We start from the raw sequence: 23,356 nt of genomic DNA on the forward strand, positions 1-23,356 counted from the left end.
CCTGCCACCACTGCCCCACCAGCGACCATGGACTCTGACGATGGGACAGTGTCAACGGCCAGTTCCTCGGCGATGTTCGCGGACGGGGAAGATGAGGAAGGGTTTGTGGAGGACGAGGCAGGCGACAGCGCTTACAACGCTGGTTTCCCCGACAGCCAGGATCTCTTCATCACCGTCACGGAGATCCCCTACCAACCGTCCCCGGCCATTAACCCGGACCCTGAATCAGGGGAAGGATCACTCGGTAAGTGCTTTAACCATGTAAACTTTTATTCTTAATATAACAGGAATCTGAAGTATGTGAAAAGGAGGTCTCTCTATATATGGGGATAGAGCAGAAATCCTCCTGGGAGATCTCCACGAAGCTCTCCTGGAGGTAATCGAAAAGCCTCCGCAGGAGGTTCCTGGGGAGAGCTGCCTTATTGGGTGCTCCGTGGCAGCACACTTTTCCGCGCGAGGCTTTCATGAGGTACTCAGGGAGCATTGCCTCCCCGAGCACGGCTGCATAGGGCCCTGGTTTGTGCTGGCTTTCACGCAGCATGCGCTCTCTATCTCCTTCAGTGGCCGTCCTCAGGGTGATCTCGCTCGGAGACTCCTGCATCTAATTAGGGGAATTACTGTAATGTTACGCCTGGTCCAGAGTATTTTTCAAAAAACTCCGGACAGACGGCATAGCACAGACTCAGCACGCTGCTGCGTGACGAGCGTAACGGAAAGCCAAAGAATCAAATGGACGCTCATGGAGGGAGGGGGGACTGAGGACGCAAGGTATCCCACAGTTCCTGCTGTCTCCGAAAAGCATTTGCATTCTTGGCTGAGCTCCAAATGCTTCTAGGGTCAAACACAGTGTCTGCGGTGGGTCAGGGCATAGCTCGGCAATTTACGCACCCCCCCCCACCCCCAGAAGTGAAAGGGAAAACAATCCTCTGTTGACTCTTTTACATGTCACCGTATCTTTACTGAATGCTGAAGATAGATGCGATGGTGCAGCACTGAACACCGACATCCTCACTCCTCCCACGCTATGGATGGCTGATGGTACAATAAGACTGATATCCATCGTCATCATCAGCCTATTGGCACATGGGGCAGTGCAAAAGGACTGGTAACCATGCGTACTAGCATCAGTGAGGTCGATCAAGGGCGCCTGGCCCTAATTTTTCCTGGTAGATGGTGCAGTATGGCTGGTAACCGTCCTCATCATAGCAACAGGGAGCTGAGCGTCATCAGCCCCCACCCTTCATGTGTAAAGAAAAGATTCAATTGCCCCTGGACTAGCAGCAGGATGCTGGGCTCCTCTCCTCCACACTCCTTAATGTCCTATCTGGACTATCATAGCAACTGGAGGCTGCCTTCCACTCATTTCTCACTAACAAGGCACTGTGTCTTATTCCTGCATTCTTTATTACTTCATCACACAAGTGGGGGGACAATGCTATGGTAGCCCAGGAAGGCTGGGGAAGAATGGAATGAACAGGTGGGGTTGTTGCAGGAGCACCCCCTGTGAATAGCATTCAGCTCATAATCTATGCAGGATCTGACACAGAGCAGCTGTGCTCTCTGGTTCTCTGATACAGTGGTTCTCTAGTACACTTGCCCATATTCTAGGCAGGACTGATTCTATTTTTAGATACCAAAAAGGAGGGATTGACTCAGGGAGTCATTCCCAATTTTGGCTTTTGCGCCCCTGGCTAAGAACAGACAGGGGCACTTATGACAGCAGCAAATGGTGCAGTGCAAAAGGACTGGTAACCATGCCCATCTTATTACCAATTTATGGTATGGTAGATGGTACAGTATGGCTGGTAACCATCTCTGCTATCATGCAAAAGCAAAAGCATGCTGCTGTGTAGCGCTGCTGGACCGCCTCTGTCAGCGGCATCTAGTACACATACGGTGACAGGCACAAAAGGCAAAATAGGCTCCATGGTTTCCACGCTGTGGCGTCTGCCAGGGCAATCCAGGGAAAACGGGCTTGAAATGATTGTCTGCTGTAGCTTTCCCGGAGGAAGGGATGACTGACAACATTTACCCAGAACCACCCGCGAAAATGGTTTTTGCCCCATCAGGCACTGGGATCTCAACCCAGAATTCACAGAGACAGACTACACTGTGTTCATTGTTCGCCAAAATTTATCTTTGCAAGGAATTCACTCCTTTTTCCCATCACACAGCTTCGACTGTCTCCAGACCTGCCACAGCATCCCCCTCACAGAGGCTGGCAAAGATTAGGCGGCGAAAGAAAAAGACAGGGGACGAGATGTTCGCTGAAGTTATGGGGTGCTCCCGAGACGAGGCGGACCAGCAGAGCCAGTGGAGGGAGACCCTCTCTCTGTACCAGCGCTCACACAGCGAACGGGAGGAGAGGTGGCGTGAGGAAGACAAGCAGGCGACTCAAACGCTGCTTGGACTAATGAGGGAGCAAACGGACATGCTCCTGCGCCTTGTGCATGTTCTGCAGGACCTCAGGCAGGAGGACAGAGCCCCCCTGCAGTGTATCTGCAACCGCCCTCCCCGCCACAAAGTCCCATACCCCCCTCACCCAAAATAACCAGAAGGAGGGGCGCCAGAGGCCGTGTAAACTGTCACTGCACCCCAGCAGAGTGCTCAAGTATCGAAAAGCTCTCATAGCCTAATTTTTGAGAAGTCCTTTCCTTCCCGCCTCACCCAAGCCCCCATCCCAGTTTCATCCCCTAACTGTCTAGTTGATAATAAAAAATACTTTTCTGTTAATTACTTTTTCCGTCATGTTCTTTTAGAGGAGACTGTGTTTGAAGGGGGGGGAGGGGGTTGGTAATTTGACAGGACAATCACCTTTACCAGGGTACAGACATGGGGGCAGGATCAGCAGCAGGTCACACACACACTGCAGTCAGTACGCACCCTGGTCAGTATGGGAGGTGGTTTGCAGGTTCTGGGTGGGTGGGGGTGTACGTGACTTTGTAGCGGGGGAGGGGGGTTACAGATCTCATGCAACGGTCCCTGTCCTGGACCACAGAGCCACGCAGCAGAGGAATCTGTATCCGTCCTCCCCCGCCAAAAGGCCACATAGCCCACGCACACAGAGTCCCAAAAAGGAGGGATGGCAGGCTCCGTTGAAACATCCTGTCCGGCACTGCAGACCGCTCTGGGAGCAGGAGCCTGTCATTCCTCGAGTTTACAGGCGGTCTTCACATCACCGCACACCCTACCCAGCACAGTCCGTGTCCCAGTTTCAACCCTGTAACGCAAAGTCATCAATAAAGAAACCTTTGTAAAGTTACAGTGGAACATGTATTTTATTTTTATACGTGTGTTGGAAGTTGGGGAAGCGGGGTGGGCGGGGTATGTAACTGCAGATGCTAGTCAACAGTCACTTGGTAAAGAAACAGGGGCAGGTTCAGCTTCTCTGTAAAGAAACTGAACAGTCACAGGTCACGCTGCTCACTGCTCGCTGGTACTTGAAGAGTTCCTTGTCGCTGTGCAAGGCGCCTGCACAGAGCTTCACGAGCCAGGGCATTAGCGGGTAGGCTGGGTCCCCGACGATCACTATAGGCATCTGCACATCCCCAAGACTTATTTTGTGGTCCGGGAAGAAACTACCTTCCTGCAGGCGTCTAAACAGACCAGAGTTCCTGAAAACAAGCACGTCATGAACTTTGCCTGGCCACCCGACGTTGATGTTGGTAAAACGTCCCCCATGGTCCACCAGTGCTCGCAGCACCATTGAAAAGTAGCCCTATTTCTCAGCAGCTGACTGTGGAAGAGGTGGACGATAAGGTGCGAGGAGTTGACAACGGCCATAACTGCAGCGGGATCCGTGCTCAAAGTGCTGTGGCGCCCGCGCTGTCACTGAGCAGAAAAGTGCACGAACAGATTGCCCGCAGGCGCTTTCAGGGAGGGAGGGAGGGCGTGATTGACGGTTCAATGATGACAGTTACCCAAAACCACCCTCGACACATTTTTTCCCCCAGCAGGCATTGGGGGCTCTACCCAGCATTCCAATGGGCAGCGGGGAGTGCGGGAACTGTGGGATAGCTTCCCACAGTGCACCGCTTCCAAAGTCGACGCTGGCCCCGTTACTGTGGACTCAGACAGTCGAATTAGTGTATTTAGTGTGGATACACAAATTCGACTTCATAAGGTCGATTCCACAAATTCGAATTAAGTAGATTCGAAATAGTCTTGTAGTGTAGACGTACCCTAAGGGGGGATATGATAGAGGTATATAAAATCATGAGTGATGTGGAGAAAGTAGATAAGTAAATAATTTTTCCTTATTCCCATAATACAAGAACTAGGGGCCACCAAATGAAATTAATGGGCAGCAGGTTTAAAACAAATAAAAGAAGTTCTTCACACAGCGCACAGTCAACTTGTGGAATCCTTGCCTGAGGAGGTTGTGAAGGCTAGGACTATAACAGTGTTTAAAAGAGAACTGGATAAATTCATGGAGGTTAAGTCCATTAATGGCTATTAGCCAGGATGGGTAAGGAATGGTGTCCCTAGCCTCTGTTCGTCAGAGGGTGGTGATGGATGGCAGGAGAGAGATCACTTGATCATTACCTGTTAGGTTCACTCCCTCTGGGGCACTTGGCTTTGGCCACTGTCGGCAGACAGGATACTGGGCTAGAAGGACCTTTGGTCTGACCCAGTATGGCCGTTCTTATGTTCTATGACAGACACCCCATGCTTCCATTAGTAGGGGAGACTGAAATGTCTTTAAAAGTGCCCTTTTTCAGGAGTTTTATTAGACTAGGATGAAATCTGAGGATTTGGTTCAGCAAACCTTAAACAAAGTTTTCTAACTGTTCACATGTAATCCCTGCCGAGGACAGACATTTTAAAAAGAGGTGTTGTCTAGTGGTTTGAAAGTAGGTGTTGGGTCCAGGAATCCCCAAGTTCAAAATCCCACCCCTGATACCGCCTGCCTTCCTGGCCTTGGATGAGTCACTTCACCTTCGTTTCTCTACCTGAGAAATGGGGATAATGTTTACCCCCCCTCACCGGGGTTATGAGAATTAGTTACTCTTTATAACAGGCCGTGAAGAGGAAAACAACTCTATAGTGTGATTATTTTTGTGCTTTCCCCTTTGGTGTTCCTCCCAGGATCCTGGTCCAGCATGCAACAGGCTGTGTGTAAAACCTGGGATGGTTCTCTAGAGGAAGACTTTTCTTTGGTTGCTTCAAAGGCCCAGTCAAGAATTTGGTCATTTCCTCCTTCTTTCTCAGAGAAGACATCTGTCATAATGATGGTCTATGCAGCTATATAATGTTTTTTTCTGAGGAGTCTGTGAGCTGTCATTTTGTGCCTCTGTTCAGATGCAGAATGTTACAGTGTGAACATAGTGTTCTCTCATAAGACTTTATGTTTGTTCTCCATTCATTGTTCTCCTTAATCCAACATAAGATACATGGACTAATATACACACATTTTGGCCTTTGTGTATGAAAAAGCAAAATGATGGTGAAGGTCTCAGAAAGTGATAAAGGAAAGTCAGAACAATGGATTTATGAATAAAGCTGATCTGGGTTCTGATTAGCTGAAGCACACAACAGATCGTCTCTAAGCCAGTCAAAATCCAGGAAGCCACTATTATTGAGATTCCTAAATACAGATCTAGGACCCTAACTTTAGGTACCAGAGTTTGAAATTTTTGGCTTTAATAATTCTATCAAAGGGAAATAAAGATGTTATCCCACAATCATTTTCTCCTGTTTTGACATAGAAATCACTTTGGGTTTGCCTCAGTAGTGGGGCAGGAGAATATTTTCCTGGGATAGAGTTCTAGTCCACAGATGCTTTCTCAAATGGAAAACCCTTTGTATTCCATCACTTCTGGTTATGACAAAGCACTTAACAATGTCCAGCCATTCAGACATCTCGTCCTTGAACTGTCCAATTCGTCTTTATAATAAGCAGCAATAATAATGTTCCATTTCCATTGGAGATGAGGGAGTTCCATTACATTATCTTTTAAATACAGAAAAATGAAAGACATCTGTGGTTTCATCATATTTGAATACATGCACCCCACTGTGCCTCTCAATATAGAAATGTCCCTGCATTCTCAAATTGACTGAAATAGAACTACTCCTCTTTGCTGTCCAGTCAAATCTAACCAAAATTGCTCACATTATAACACACACAACTAAAAGAAGCATTGATTGATGGGGACATATAACAAGAGCAAATATCGACAGTGGGGTTACACACACACTAAGTATAGCTAGAGTACATCAGAGAGGCAGTGTGGTCTAGTGGCTAGGACACTAGATGGGGAATCAGGAGACCTAGATTATACTCCCATCTCTGCCATTGATCTGCTGTAAATCATTCTCTCTGTGCTCCTTTGTTTACCCTCCCACCCTTTGCTTGTCTTTTCTATGTAACCTGTAAGCTGCTTGGGACTCTTACTATGTGTTTGTACAACCCCTATCGCAATTGGTCCCTAATCTCAGGTGGAACCTGTAGGTGCTATTGTAATAGTAATAATAAAATAGTGACCTCATGGTGTCATTGGATAGGCACATTTTAATACAATGCAAGGAATATATAAATACTATAAAGCATGGCTGCAGAAATCCCACTCAGGAACCCCATCCCACCTTGGAGAGATGCCATCTACTAACAAATTTCGGGCAGCAACTTTTCCTTTGGACTGGTTTTCTTCTGACGGTTTTGGGGGAGCATGGAGATGGGTTAGAGTATTATCTGTATTGTAGCAGGGCCTATGAACTCCAGTCACAGCTGAGGGCCCTGTTGTGCTGGATGCTGTACCATACGTAACAAGGCAGCAATCTTTGTCCAGGAGACCTTAATCAAATATCCGCTGTGTTCACCTGTTCTAGTCTTTTGTGTCTGAAGATGGCTGATTTGGGGGAGGGAGGTAAGTGGATTGTCTACACAGCGGTTTATAGTTTTCTAGGATTTTCTTTCACTTTTCCAATTAAAAAATGGATAAGAAAGGTTTTGTGGATATATAAAAATGTTTTTCCCTAGGTAGAGAGTGCACACATTCCTATTTAAATGCTCTCTAATACACAGGTACGCAGTAATGTTTCACACTGGGAACCAGCTAGCACAGCTTTCAATATACGATACATGTGGCAATCTTTGAGAGAGTACACATTGCCAGAGCAAACACTGGTGGTTAAGATTAGATGCAGTATGTCAATCTTAAATCCATTTAATCTTTCTATGATTTATAGACAGAGTGCAAAATAAAGATCACATTGCAATTAGCTTCCAACCTTTTAAACTCTATAATACCCTCTCCATGGTAAAAAAGAGAAGGAATTGACATTTCAAGCTACAGCACTAGCTTTTAAGGTGTGCAAGTGAGAACACACACACACACGTGCACCCCCCCACACACTTTTTTTGTTCTAGAATGTCAGCTTAATAACCACTTGCCTTTCAAGAAGAAAAAGCGCAAAAAACTATGTGAGTAAAACAGCCTGTCTTGTTATTTAGCCAAACTACAAGACTGCTAAATATTTATAAGATATAATGAAGGCCTTTTATTAAGCTATTGTTTCCCCCCTTGAATGGATTTCTCCAGCAGTTGTCAAACATCTTCACATTAACTGTTGCCCAGTGTGAGCGTAACAGCCTATCCATCACTGGGAAAACAGGATGAAAGTCAGCCATAGGATGCTGAGTAAACAAACAGTCTCTCTGCTGAAAAAACATTTTCCTGTACCCAAGCAGGTCATTTTACTAAGCGAATCCCTAACTCTGCTTACATTGACACTGCTCTCTGTGTGTCTATTTAATGCAGACGTAAAAACTCACTATACATGGGGCTTATACGAAAATAAAAATTGGCCAGGTTTGTGCCATGGCCAGAGCAATGTCAGGTAGTTCTCTCACCACTGGTAAGAAGGGAGCAAGCTCAGGGCTCATGCCAGCATCAGTACTGATGCTGCCGTGCACTCTGGTGCGCAGCTGAAGTGTACCCAGAGGCACCATTCTTTAGTTCATCTCTTGGGTAGTCGGAGGAATAAGAAGGTCTCATCTGGTTCACGAAGAGTGAGCCTATCCCCCTAAATCAGGTTTACACTTCAACCCTGAACAGTTTGAATTTGGGAGGAAATTTTCCCAGTGTGACAGGCCCTTATCAAACAGAGTAGATGATATCCTTGCTGTTTTGGCCAGCTGAAATAGGTTTTCATATTGATGGCTGCGTGTCAGCTGTTCCTGAGAACATGAGGGATATTCCATTTGCCTAGAGAGGCCACTGTGCTAACATGTTACTTCAGAAAGTCCTTCAAGAAACCATTCCTCAGGTAAGAACTCTCCAGCTGCCATTATGTTTTGTTTTGTTCACACTGAGTTCCAACACTTGGTTCTAGACACAGCCCTGTTTTATTATTCACAGCAAGTGTGGCATAAGATGCATCCTTTTATAAAACATTTACTTCGGTTTCAATGGTGGCCTTTTGATATGACTTTCCTCCTCTCTACATTCACCCATGAGGAGAGAGCAAACTCTTGATTTTGGTTCACCTGGACTACATCATACAAATGTTTCATGACAGTCTGACAGTGGAACAACCCTAACAGGTTTCCTTGGACCAAAACCATCAAGACAGCCATCTCCTGAGGACTCTCCTAATACTCTTATCCATCCATTCTTCAAACCATGGCCCCCCCAAAATCCCACCATTCCTCTCTTCTAGGAGGTCAGTGACCGGCCCTCCCTCTCTTCTTTGTACTGGGCCCAGTAGCCCCTCTTTGGGACCTTCAGAGGGTGCCAAGTAGCTGCTTCTTCACATTTTCTAGAAATCAGGTTTGGGCTGCTCTCTCCAATCCACCAGTCTTGATGAGAGGAGAAGCAGAAAGTGGTGTTTCCTGTCCTCCCTTGTACTCACACATTGGAGTGGGAGATGGAAAAACACTCCCTTTTCTACTTTTGGAAACTGCTAGCATCATAGGCTCCCATAATCCCCAGTGTGCAGATCTTAGAGAATGCGTTAAGTCTTATGCAATGTCAATACTCCTGTGGTGAGCCTGGTAGCCAGCTGTAATGGTAGAGGAAATGTTTCCTTTCTTCTCTCACCCTATAATGGAAAGAGGCAGGTATTTTCCTGCACCACCCCAAAGATTCCAGCAGTTTGTGTGTGCACAGTGGGCTATTCCAGGATACCGCCCCAGAAACCAAACGATGGAGGACAATTCACATAACACCCCCTGAAAGTCTGGGAGAGAGTACTCAGCCTCAGAAAAGGGAGATGCTGGCAAGGCGAGAGGCAACTGGCCCCCCTGAAGAGAGCAACAATAACGCTGGGGTTCAGTCCTGGTGCTTTGAAGGAAGGAGGGAGAGATGGGCCAGCTGAAAGGGAGGTGAATGTACTTTTCAACTAATCTCATCCCAGGTCTGCAAACTGTTTGTGGATCTAGGATGTTTGCAACTAGGATCAGAACCTGAATTTTGCTCCCTGTCTCCAGACAAGTTGATCTTGTCCTCTGAGGCAGCGTATTGAGAGACAGTTTCTCAGGGATATAAGGCCCAAAACATAAAGGATTCATCGATCAAAGTCAATACCTGGAATTGCAGAAGGTAATGGGTAAGAAGCCAGCAGAGCCTCTGGAGAAGAATCGTGATCTATGCCCTATGGTCGACTTTGCTAAGCAGGTGGACATCTGTGTACTGCACTCACCGAAGGTCCCAGTTTGTTTTTTTAAAATGTACCATCACCTATGGTCTAGTCCAGTCACAGCGGCACGGGTAACTGTTGCCAGGCATCAATTGGAGAGGAAAGGTCATAGCCATCTAACTAAACACTAATGGCAAAAGCACTTAGTGTAGCAATCAATGCCACCTTAGATTCTCAGAGCAGCCAGGGAGTCAGGAGTTCCCCTGCAGATTGCAAATCTCCTTGACAAACCATGGTCCTATCTCCCTCAATAACCTTTGCAGAGCACAACCGCGTACCAGTATCACCCTACACTTGTCTGGACTCAGGCTCAACAAACACATTTTCATTCAGACTCCACCACACATAGGGAAAACAATACACAAGCAACTGATTTTTAGTAAAAAGTAGTTAGAGCTGCATCTCCTCCACCTACTAGGGTCTCATAAGTGTCCCTACTGGCCTCATTGAACAAAGGGGTGTGCAGTGGGGCAGCTGCCCCACTCCTGAGGAACAGGGGTTAAAAGCAGCCCTGAGGAGGGCTGTGGCTGGGAGAAAGCAGTTCCTAGGCTGATTGCAGAAATAGCCACAGCTGTGGCTGGGGGAAGGTCAAGAGAGCTGGGGAGCTCGGGCCTGGAAACCCCCAAGTTAGGTACGGGGATTGCAGGGGGCAGCCCACGGGTAGGCAGAGGCAACAGGTCCAAACCCCTCTTGCCTATGATGAGTGGCTTTTATGCTGCAGTCTGCCCCAGCGAGCGGGGGCTAGATGGTGATTGGCAGTGGCCCACAACTGCGGCAAGGTGGGAATAGAGGGTTGGGGGTTCCCTAGGTGGGGACACCCTGAGACTGTGGGGGTATTGCCAGGGGGCAGCACCCCAAAGACAAGGGGCACTGGGTCCTTGGAGGGACATGGGGGCCAGCGGCAGTGGAACACCAGCCTGCAGAGGATGCGCCGGAGCTGGAAAAAGAGCTAATTCCCAGGACACCAGCAGGAGGCACTGCAGGGGTGAGTCCCGCCCTGTTACAGGGTGACAGATTGGAACTTTGCAGAACCTTACAAGAAACCACCCTTGGAACATGCAATTAACTGTCCGACCCCAACCTCTGGAGTCTCTAAGAGGAAAGACTCAAACTACTGCATCTCGATTATTCCAGACGTGAATGTAAGGATCTAAATTGTTAGAAGACCATGCACAGCATCCTCTTGTCCTAGTACAAGGGACAGAAGCATGGATGAAGATCACACAATTTTTCCTGCATTAATCATGCACCCTCAACGAATGCCATGCATCATGGCCATCATCCTGCCATACAAGGAGGACTGGAGGGAAGTCTAGGAAATTTCCAGCCTCTGTAGTGCCCCCTACCCAATCTGATGCAAGGAGCAGATTCTGGAAGTGGGGTTTTTACCAAACTCCATCACCTGGTCACACACAACACAACCGCAGGAGGCCTCCATTTTCCTTGCATCAGTGTATACAGTGGCTTTCCATGAATTAAATGATTATTAATACAGAAGCTATTTAAACTTTAAAGTCAAGAATAAATATTAAATGATTTTTAAAAGATCTGGTAAACAGTCATATTCAATTTTGTTATAAATAACCCAAAGCTCAGTCCAGGGCAGCAATTATAAAAACAGAGCTGTGTAAGAAATGAAATGTACATATTTTTATACTGCAGCTGCATCCAAGATGTTTTTGATCATAAGATTCACCGGTGAGCCTGGAGCATTGCCCACTCAAATGGCTTAGTTTTCTTACTGGCTTCAGAGAAACGTCCTACCAGGATGAAAATGGGCAAGCGAACACAAACACACTAGAGTGACCAGATGTCCTGATTTTATAGGGACAGTCCCAATTTTGGGGTCTTTTTCTTCTATAGGCTCCTATTACCCCACCCCCATCCCAATTTTTCACATTTGCTGTCTGGTCACCCTAACACACACACACCTTTTACATGAAGCCCTAGTAGTAGTTGATCACTGAGATGGCAGTGCTAGGAAAAGCGTCTTACCCTCTCCAGAGGGTTTTGTTAATATGAAAAGGTTTTGTGGCATTTCATTCTAGTTTGCTGCAGCTTCAAGCAGAATTCCTGAGGTTCATGTGTAGGTCATAACATTAAACGTTCACTTGTATTCACTGCTGATCTCAGAATATTCTGTGCCTCCCAGAAGATGCAACTTTAATGGTCCCTTTTGCTGGGGAAGTGTTTTCTAAAAACCCAGGGCACCACCTATTGGTCAGTCCAAATTCACTTTTTTTTTTTTTTATTAAGTAAAAAGTTTCAACTATTTCCACATAAATAACCCCTACTGGGGGCTACTATGAATTTCAAGTTCTCTGAGCCAGCTGCACTCAGAACATTAGTATTATTTATTTCTATTGTGGCAGTGCCTAAAGGATCCCAAATAGGGATTAGGGCTTTATTTGACTAGGCGAAACACAGACAAGCTCCAGAATCCTCACAATCAGAGCCTAAGATTTAAACAATACGCAACTGGTGAATAAACTAACACTCAGGATAGAGGCAAGACAAGGTAACAGAGATATAGTGATGTCAGTCGTCACAGGTGGCTCCTGTGATCTATAGACATCTCAGCAAAGGTAGGGATTTGAAACAGGCTAAGGCAGCAGCTTTGTGAATTGTATTGGGGAGTTCTTCCCAAGCCTAAGCGGCAGTAGGGGGGAAATCGCAAAGGTGCTTGTGGGAATAGCACACAGGCCGGCAATAAACGCCATCATTGTTGGCAGAGCAAAGGAGGGAGGGGGTGACATTGCGATAAGAAAGAGTTTGTTTTCTGGTCTCTAGGGCTAATCCGTAGCCTCTGTGTTTGAATTTTATTAACCACCATAAAGCAAACAATTTTTAAACCAGCTGTTCATAATACTCTGCTTAAGTAGATGATTAGTGCAGATGTCCGTCATCCTGATAAGGATTAAAATCTGTATACCCAGTGTTAGTTTATCAGGGTGACTATATTGCTGAAATCATAGGGGGAGATTTTCAAAGGCACAAATGGCATTTCTGTGCCCAATTCCCACTGACTGTAAAAAGGAGTTAGGCGCCTAGCTGCCAACAGTGCCTTTGAAAATCTTCTACATAATGTTCTTTCTGCATCCCACTCTGAAACTGCTAGAGTTATCAGCTTATCTTTCTGCAGATATGGTTATCTGGAGAACACAAGAACCTGTTTAATAAAGTGTGAGGCTTGCATTTCAATTTTAAAAAAATTCAAGTAACTGGAAATTAAGTAGACATCTGATCTCATGCATATTCCACATAAAAATACAGCACATATCCTTCTTTAACATGATCTCTTAAATACTGGAGACATTTAGTCCTCAAGGCTCATTTAGTTGTTTTAGTGCCTACTTAGCAACTTAGAGAATCTTACTGTACCTACCCCAAAGATCTCCAGCTAGCATGAGGCAGACACTCTGTGTTTGTCAGAACCTAATTAAACCTGCAATTTAGGTGAGATCATCTTGAGCTAGGTGAAGTTCCCATGGGACAGTAGAACATCCCCTTTCACCACCAAGTCTTGCTGTACATTATTACTATTGATGTATTTTTATCAGTTGCAGATTCACACTTGTCACTTACAATGTGACTTGGAGTGAGGGATGCTTACAACGAATTGGGGACAAAGTGCATTCTTTTGGTCCACGCTGTGGGAGAACTAACTCAAACAAGTCCCGATGCTTCCCTCCCACAGAAACCCCCCAGGGAGGACTCGATAAGTTAACAACTCTGCAAGGTTTACTCTTCTGGAGTCACTGTCACATGGGAGGGGTTTGCAGCCATGCAGAGATGGCATGGCTGACAAACCATGCTGATCCTCTGGGAGAGCACAGCCCAAGGATCAGAATCCTAAGGCAACTCCCATGGCTGGACCTTTCCTCTCCATTTCCATATCTTTTTGGTTATCTCTGCCTGAGTAAGCCTACAGGAGCACCTGGGTCCGAGATGTTTTCTTCAGGTTTTCTCAGTCTCCCAGCCATGCAGGGCCTGAAGCTCTGGAAGTGTATAATGTGCTGGCGTGGCGAAGTATAAGCCGCTACATTGAGAGGAAGGACGGTCATGTAGTTAGGGCACTAGCCTGGCATCCAGGTTTAACCTGGGTTCAATTACCTGTCCTGCCCCAGCTTTCCCATGTCAACCTTGGGCAGGTCCCTTGGTCTTAGTGCCTCAGTTCTCCATCTATACAATGGAGATAGATGGGAAATCCCTATTTCACAGGGGTGGTGTTAGGATACAGTTAACAACGATTGTCAGGTGCTCAGATACTACAAAAACCAGGGCCATTGAACTACCTGAGAGAGAGAACTTCTGTGTTTGTGTCAAGTATTAGGAGCATTCCCTTTCCCCTAAACCTCCTCTTCACTCACAGACATAATACTCATTCCCAGGATGCACCGGGACAGTTACTGAGACGTGTCCTTAGTTAGTTGAGTGAGCACAGAGAATGCATTGATGAAGAAAAGTAGGATTTATTACACTTCATCAGACCATTCATTCAAGTATCCTGCCTTCAGCCATATCCAACACTTGATGCAAATCTTGCAAGGTGCACCTAATCAACGTTGCAATGTTTAGATGGAGAAAAAAATCCTTCCTGCCCCTCACGGTGATTAGCTTATACCATGAAAGATGACATTTGGTTGCATTGTTATTGCTACAAGGGCTGTAAATACTGAGGATGCATTCAAACTTTCAAGTCCACTGACAGGACCTAGAGAGATATAGTGAGTTACCCTTGCTCCATCTGTAATATGCTGGTAGTAGTAGCCACCTGCAGAAAGAGCCTTAACTGCACAGCTTTAGCTGAGGATATGTGAACTGTAAGGGCACATTCATTAATATTATAACAGAATTGAATGATATTGCCAATATTATACAGTTTCTGTATTCACTGAAACAGAAATTAATTCTTGCACAACAGTTGTAAAAGTAAGAATGCAGCATACACACCAGGAAATGAGATACGCCGTTTCCAGCCCACGCAGTCTAAGCCTGTTGGGGTGCTCTGGGAAAATGGATGCAACTTCAGGGGAAGAATCTCAAAGGCAATTGGAGAAGTAATGGACAGACTCATTCTAGCCTGCAAGAAAGAAAAGGAAAACAAAGGCGACATTAAGCTTAGGTACCCAGAAGTACGAATTATGTGCTTCATCCTGAAACATTTCCTTCCAGCTGTAGTGATTGCTAGTGTGAGTAAGATAAGGATTTGCAGGATCAGGTGATTTATACTTAGGGAGATGGGTCTGTCCCATCAAAAAGAGCCTTTTCTTTAAAATGGATATTCAAACAGTGATGGAGAGGACAGAGCTGCAAGGTGACAGAGACAGAAGAAAAGGTTAACTGAGCCATGACGACGTCTTGCACAGACAACATTTTAATAGGTACCCTGTCGTTCTTAACTAGCATCTATTTTGCCCTAGAAACACATGACATTATTTCCCTTCTGTTAAACACCTTGTGAAGGAAGAAGAAGAAAAAAGACAAGAGATTTCTTTTGAAAACTGAGCAATATATGGACTATCCTAAATATGGACTAATTCATCCTATGAAATTTTTACCCAAGAAAAATTAATCAGAGACAGTTTTGCCAGTGAAAGCAGCTTTCTCCATGGATAAAAATGGAAGAGGGACATTCACCAAGAGAAAGGGCAGTTTTCACCTGCCAAACCCCCTTTCCCCCTCCCCCCCCACAAAAAAAAATCCTGAAAGGAAAGTCCATTTGCTTTGTTTATTGCTATTGCAAGAAAACCTTTTTTTTTGGTAACTTTTTCCATAGGAAGACATGTTCTGCCCGATCCATCCCCCACTGCCTTGAAATAGGAATTACCAGCTGTCAACTTGAACTTGGTAATGGAAACAGGATGTGGTAGATTGAGCCGTATTAGGACCCATTCTAAGGTTTGGGCTACACTTACACTTCAAAGCACTGCCACGACAGCGCTTTGAAGCGCTAAGTGTAGTCAAAGCGCCAGCGCTGGGAGAGTTTTCTCCCAGCGCTGTCCGTACTCCACCTCCCTGTGGGGAATAACGGACAGCGCTGGGAGCGCGGCTCCCAGCGCTGGGAGCGCGGCTCCCAGCGCTGGGGCTTTGACTACACTGGCGCTTTGTAGCGCCGCAATTTGCAGCGCTGCAGAGGGTGTGTTTTCACACCCTGCTGCAGCGCTGCAAATTTGTAAGTGTAGCCAAGCCCTAAGACTTTCTTCCCAGTAGAATTAACACTAAAGCTCAGCAATTCAATAGGTGGGGAGGAAACAGACCTGGAGGACCCGGCCATCATGATATGCAGTGAAAGTATGCTGAACTCAGAAAGAGATAGCATAGTGTGGCAAGGTACCTTCTCAGTCTCCCCAGCCCCTGCTGCTTTTAGCCCTGGTGAGACAGGCTTGGGTAATATGGTCCCCCTTGGGACACAGGGGAAGTCTGCTCCCCGTATCTCCACCAGTCCTGTTTAGAGTCTTTTTACTCCCTTGTGGGAGAGAGTACTGCCTCTCCTCCTGGTGAGGCTCACTGTCTTGCTGCTCCAACACTCCTGGCAGCAGGGCTCCTTCTCTCTCTGCTCTGCTCTGTCCCCTCCTTCCTCCCAGGGAAGGGTTTAAAAAGGTCTCAGGCAGCCCTAAATTGGAATCAGCTAATCCTAATTAACCTCAGGTAGCTCCCCCTCAGCTGATTCTAAGTGCTACCTTGGTAACCTTTTCTCAGCTGAACCTGATTGACCTGTAGTTGCCTCCCAGTTGATAAGGAGGAGGGCCTTTTAACCCTCTGGGACTGATTCCTACCCCTCCCTTGCAGCTGTCTGTCCTGAGTTTATCACAATAGGTAGATCTCATGAGATTGAACAAGTAGCCCTTTGGATCAATAGGACATGGAAATGACCTGCTGGAGCCAGAATACTCGGTCCACTAAGGAGCCAAAGGAATGCTGCAAACTTAGTATCCCTCTACTAGTTCATCAGGGAACACAGATGACATATACCATGTTACAAACTGATGAAACCCTATCACATTATAGATCATCCAAGATCTTAGCACAATATACAATGTGATCAAAGACACCAAACACTGGAGTTACTGGAGCACAAGCTGTTTGCTTTCATTGCATATTTTTTTCTATTTCATTTTTATTATTTCTCCATCTCGTATCTCTCGCTGCTGCTCACCAGATAGAATATTAGTGACTGCAAGTGTAAATGAAATTAATGTGACAGTAGCAGTCCAGAAAGGGTTGGTCTCATGGGTATGGCAAGCCCCCAGCCCACTACCATTACTGTCCTTTTCCTTTACTACTTCTGAGCTTTTCGCAGCAACAGTATTCTCATCCATCACCGAAACAAAGGTCTGGAATACTGAAGTCCAGTATTCGAACTAGGATCCTTCTCCTTTCCTGCTAGTACACTGGTCTGTCACCACAAGCATAATCTTTGCTTCCTTGTTCACCTACAATACCGTAAGTAACCAGGGGTGTCATGCAGACCTGGCTTCCTGCCAATGGCTTCTTTAAGAAAACAGGTTCTTAGCAAAATGACTATGTTCTTCCGAAAGAAAAAAAGCAAAGCAACCACACTGCTCACGTAGCTGAAAGCGATACTATTCCGTTCCAGTCCATGGGGTTTACTCTACTGGAATACAGAGAACAGAGCCAATGTTTTCCCACCAATCACCATCTCCAGTGTAACAGAGTAAATCCTGTGCAAATTAAGCTAAGCAGCGTCTGTTTGTTTAGACAATAACAATGAAGCCTCACTGGGGCACACCCACTTCAAATGATGACAAAATAGGCAAGGCACAGAAATGCAAATACCAAGCATGATGTCTATGATATTTAATTGTAAACAGGGTAGAAGGCATTATTGTGCTGTGCACACACTACAATTTCATAACTGTTACAGCAGAAGCTATGGGACAAATACTGGCTGCTCCTTAGAAAAATGCAAGCTTTTGCTTCAGCTGGGCTCTTCCTATGCCAGCAAGCAGTTAAATACCCCGCTAAGGAATTCTATATTTGGAAAAGGCCTTTTACCACAACCCTATCGCTGTGATTCTTAAGATGCACAAGAGAGGCATCTTACCTGGTCCAAGCTCTGCTCCCAATCAACTTGATTATCCTCCCAGAGTGAACTTGATACAACCACAATGCACGTGATCTGGCTATAACCACAGATCTCAATAGAAGGATACTTCCGTGTGTTAAAGGAGACACATCCTCTTCTACAATGTACGTTTTTGCACACTTTAACAACAGTCTGGGCCAAAGGCTCTCCCCATTTAACTGACTACTGAAGTTAGTGGGATTGCAAATGGTGTAACTGAGAAGATAATTTGGGCCTGTATGTGTACATACATTTCCTGTAACATGGGTGCTATATTTTATTTGTTACATTAAGATAGGTTTCCTTGTGTTCTGTGTAGAGAGTTTAGCTGGTTAGCAATGTAATGGGAGATTACAGCTTTAAAATGTTCTGCACATTATTGGTGTTGATTGTTAAAACTATAATAGTCTTCTTCATTCTGCTGTTTTCAGTTGTTGCTTACAAGCCTAAGGGTTTGTCTGCACAGTGGGTAATGTGCTCTATAAGCGTGTGATTTCTAAAGGCACTAATGTGTTATGCATCAGTTGTTCTGTGTAGACCCTGCTGGTGTGCACTGAAGGTGCCCTAGCGCGCTTTGATGTAATACTGTTTCAAACGTTAAAGTGCACCAGCAGGGTCTACACAGACTAATTAATTTGTAACACAGTGTGCTCTGGAAATCACACCCCCATAGTGTGCATTACCCCACAGTGTAGACATACCCTAAGTTTCCGTTGTTTCACACATCTAAAATGCATGTCTTTGACATGAGGCTCTGAGGGGGACACTGACAGGAGTCTACTTAGCAAGGTGAGAGATCGGATTTGCTTTTTCCACTGTTTGTTATTTCCAGTGCAGAAAATAAAATGGCATTGTTTGGCATAACCATCCTCTGCTGTCCTGTTTCTGGATTCCTCAGAAGTCCAGCAGCAAGGGACTTGGGTTCTGCTGAATTACCCAGAAGCTGTGTTCTACCAGATGCATGGTTGACCACAGTCAAGTTAAACTGTCAGGGTTTACCGATGTGTTGAAGTAGAGAGGGGAAGAGAGAATGACTAGATGCTGCTAAAACAGCCCCTCCAAAAGAATTCTGAAAAACAGATGGGGGGTCACAGATTTGGATTGCCCCTAAAGAATCAGTGGACTACACAGGACTGTGGATCGGACACTGATTTTGCTCTAGTCTTCTGAATATATGATTGCATTAAAATAGATCTATAACACTCCAGGCTGCATTGAGAGATCCTGCACTATGTAAATGAATGCAAGTGGGTGGCCAGGCAAAATGAAACCGATTTACCAACAATGGTGTGAATTTCTCTCATTCCACTTCAGGCAGTGTTAACTTCAAAGGCTAGCTGGGACCAGTTAAATGTTAACACTTTAAAACATGAGATTAGCAGATACACAGCTTGTTATGGGTGATATTTCATAGTAAGTGACAGCCGAGTCCAGCTCCATGTTTGGACTCTGGGGATTTATATGGACTCCCCTCTTCATGGCAGGTCAGCATCTTACTGGACCTGAGCAAAACAAAGACCAACTGTGACAGACTATACACCTGTGTTCACACCCTACTGTAATAATTTTTGTACAAGGTATGTTGTGTGAGGTGTCATTGGAAAACTCAATTTGCTGATCAATAATATCATGGCAAAATCCATTGGCAGCATTATATGTGTAGCTATAAACACAAAGCTGAAATCATGAATAAAAGTATGTTTTCCAGAGAAGTCTGGGGAGTGACCAAACCATTTCCTCAGAGACAAAGGGCAAGCTGACACCACAGACAGGTGTAAACAAGTGGCCATTTTTTTGGCAGAAAGGGGGTAGGGGCAAAAATCTACAGTTTAGCAAAGAAACAGCATGGAGTTCCCTCCCACACAGACTGCCTGTCGCCTTGCTCCCCACTGGAAATATTTTTCAACAGGCAACTGAAACTCTTAAATCCAGAGGCAAACACCCAGGACACCCCTTTCTCTCTCCCTGCCCATCTCATTCACTGCACCTGAGGAGACAAAGGAAACAGCTGTGAGACTCTGGGGGCGGGATCCAGGCCCAAAGGGTTTGGTAAGTAAGACTGCTAATAGCATGTGGTGAGAAAACTGTTTTGAATCTGATATAGTTTGTTAAGTTAGGCACCAGTAAGTATTTTATGTTTTCTTTTTCTTGTCCATTTCTGACTTTTATGGCTCATTACTTGTATGCACTTACAATCTCTCTCTTTGTAGGTAATACACTTGTTTTACTCTTTTATCCAAGCCAGTGCATTCAAGTTAAAGTGTCTGGGTAACTCCGTTTGGGGTAACAAGTTGTGTGCAAATTATTCCCTTAAAGGAATAACGGATTTCTAAGTAGCCCTTATACTTGCACAGTTGATTGCAGTTTAAAGTTAGCAGCAGAAAAAGAAAGTGGAAAGGTTTAATGGAGACAGTGTTTATTGGTAGCAATAGTTTTCAGCCTAGGGAGCAGATGAGTAGAATGAAGAGCATCTGGGAGAAGTGAAAGATGATGAAATAATTCATTGCCCTTTCTACAAGCTTTAATATTCTAGATGCTGGCTAACATTTGTTGTAGCATTAATTACATTTCCACCGCCGTCCATACTACCAAGCAATTATTTTTACTGCCTTTTGTTTAGAATGAAGTCTATGCAAGTCTGAAAATCATTTTTCCCCTTGAAAACAATCAGTCATTTGCCCAGTATTTTAAACAATGCTGAAAATAACACGATTGCGTTTACTAAAAAACATCAGCAAGGTCACTGTACATCACATGCCCAGAATGTTGTCTTCTCAGCCAGCAGCATCACTCATTGTCAGCAGAACCTGCCCATAGTGAGCCTGAGCCCGCATAAGGTGCTGAGCACCTTCAAGGAGCTATGGGTTTACAGCGCATCATAGGATTGGCCCAATATTTGTTAGGACCCAGCTGTGGTAGCACCAGCAGATGAGCTCATGTTGTGTGGGCCTACAGAAATTTGGCATGCTAAATTCTTGTGAGGAGAGAATGGAGGCTAATTTTTCATCAACTCTATTTTTAGATCAATCTGGCTGTCTTAATCATTTTAAGGTAGATCAAATATAGGGCATAAGGCCCCCAATCTCGCCAGCACTGATGGAAACACTGAATGTTAGGCATTCAAGTAGTCTCTCTGACTTCAACAGGACTGCTCATGTGTATAAAGTTAACCATATGCTTAAGGGTTTGCGGGATCAAGGCCTAAATTCTTAAAGGAGCTCTCTTTAATACAATGGCAGTCAGAGACATTCTATTAGCATTTCTAAGAGTCTACACAGAGAAAGGGAAATACTAAATGCAGCAAACTCACCAACACACAATATAGGCTAAATTCTGCTCTAGGATACACACACGGCTCTCACTAAAGCTCATGGAAACCTTGGTCTTGCCTCCAGGAGTCGAGCAGTGTTGTCTGCATGAGCCAAAGTGGCAGATGGCCTTTGTCACAAGCAGCAATAACACATTTCCTAAAGACACTACCAATGGGCAATAATCAAACCAATAGTATCAATTTACAGGCTCCCATGGAGAGTTTCTGTCAAGCGCTTCTTGCACTCCTTCCTCTGGGAGTCAATGGGAGTTTTGCCTGACTAAGGAGTGCAGCATTTGACTTAGAAGTTAAGGAACTGGGGGGGAGTTCTCTCTTTGAAGAGATGCAGCAGCCCCCAGGGAATAACACTGCACAGTAACAGATTTCATTAGTGTATTTTTATTGACGTTAGAAGACTGATTTGTTCCCCCCTCTTTCCATCTCCCTGCCCGCCAAGAAAGAGACTTGATGCTATCGCTCCCCATCACACACCATGTGACAGAGCAGAAGCTGCATGCTTTTAGCAACAACAGAAGCCTCCTGTCTTCAAGACAGTCACTGGGCTGGTGAGAGTTTCATTTTACATGCTTGGTCGCCACAGACCAGCGGCCCAAAGGAAAGCAGACAGAGCTGCTGCGAGATGCAGCCTGAAGAGAGAAGAAGATGACAGCAGAAAGAAGCAGCCGGAGAGGAGGAGGAGGAGGAGTACAGTGCCAGAGAAGAGAGGAAGGATGGTGTCCAATTTCTTACTTTTAACTGGTCCTCTGGGAGGTTCCTCAATTGAATCTCTCTCTCCGACTGCGTCTCCTTCTCTAGATTCCTTTTCCGATACCTCTCCAGCCACATGTCGTCACAGCTGAAGCGCTTGTACAGGGGTTTGAGTCTCTTCCTCTGTGACGTCTTCTTGGCTTTTCCATCTGGGGCGAGGAAGGGGAACATCCAGACTTTGCCCTCAATGCTGGAGGATGGCCGCAGGGACAGCGTGATCTGAGGGGACCTCTTTTTGCGATGCAGAACCCATTTCTCATTGGGCCTCTTTTCAGGTGGTGTTTGACTTTGCTGTTGGGGATCCTGTGTTATAAGCAGCAGGTGAAAACTCAGGGTGGTTTTTTATCATGACTGAATGGCAAAGCTCAGCGCCAGGGCCCAGAACCACTTGGAGAGCTGGACTTTTACTTGAGCTCTGGAAGACTGAAATCCCATCCTACCCACACCACCTCCGCACACAAACCTGAGAACCTGACCAGTGCAGCAGTGATTGCATCATACAGAGGTAACTACCAGAGTGTTGCACAGATTTGATTTCTCTCTTTTTTTTAAAGGCCCAGCAGAAGCTTAAAGCTGAAATTGGGTTCCATAAGTGGGAAGGAAGGAAAAACACTGTGGCATTAAAACAAAAAATCACCTAATGGGTCATTTGCTGGCTTTGGAAAAGAGAGTTAATGGGGAAAATGATCAGTGATGTTCTGAGCCTGCCAAAATTTTCCCCTTTTAAAATACCATATAGTAGCTGCCTCACACACTATAGGCCAGATTGGGACAACAAATGATAGCCCACATGCAGGGGAAAGAGACAGTAGAGGAACCTTGACTCACGAGTGCAATGCAGGTTCCCTTCTGCCCTGAGCAATACCTCCCTCAATCCCCACTAGCCAAGTGCGCGGCCTCTGCTCCCTGCGCTCAGCCACCAGGGAAGGAATCATCATGTATACTCATCCTTGTGCACTCGTACAGGGTTAGTCACAATCTAGTCCTGTGGTTTATTACAATAGTGCTACTAGTAGGATTTAGGTCACTCTGTGAGTGCAATATTGTTTATAAAGGTGTCTCTGGAAATGCTATCATACCCTGGCTTGCCTGTCTGTGCTTTCCCCACAGCTAAGGTACTTAGCTATGAAAGGTATAAGAACCCCCTGGATGCCTGTTGGTCTGACACATGAGCCCAGGGCTTCTGATGTGGCACTTCATGTTATCAATGTTACTTACCTGACATTTAGCTGAGGAATTAGGAAGCTGGGGGGTAAGGGGAGATTGCGTAAGTTTTGGGTTCACTCCCTTTCCTTTTCCACGTGCTGCTGTGCACCCCTCTTCCCCCCACATTTTTACACAGGAACTACTTGAAAATGGAGAGGTCACAAGGCATTTCATCATTAATCCATGTCGTATTGATGGAAAGTTTGATAATATGTAAGGTAAGAGATCAGAGACACTAGGGCAGGAATCATCTCAGAGCAAAGGAGGTGAAGTACATCCTCTATGTCAGGGAGGGTTGATTTCTAGAGTGACTGGGGTCTCCCTGCCATCCTCCAGTTTGT

At 45.5% G+C, this 23,356-nt stretch overlaps 1 protein-coding gene across 1 annotated transcript in view; it reads right to left on the bottom strand.

Moving 5' to 3' along the window:
* LOC123377402 overlaps window positions 1-23,356 on the bottom strand; it is a 286,411-nt gene that overhangs the window by 161,431 nt on the left and 101,624 nt on the right. Inside the window, 2 exon segments of the mRNA XM_045030277.1 lie at window positions 14,596-14,725; window positions 21,792-22,112. Coding sequence (XP_044886212.1) covers window positions 14,596-14,725; window positions 21,792-22,112 — 451 coding nt within the window.

This window comes from Mauremys mutica, chromosome 9, assembly GCF_020497125.1.
Source record: "Mauremys mutica isolate MM-2020 ecotype Southern chromosome 9, ASM2049712v1, whole genome shotgun sequence".
In the NCBI taxonomy this organism is placed as follows: domain Eukaryota; kingdom Metazoa; phylum Chordata; order Testudines; family Geoemydidae; genus Mauremys; species Mauremys mutica.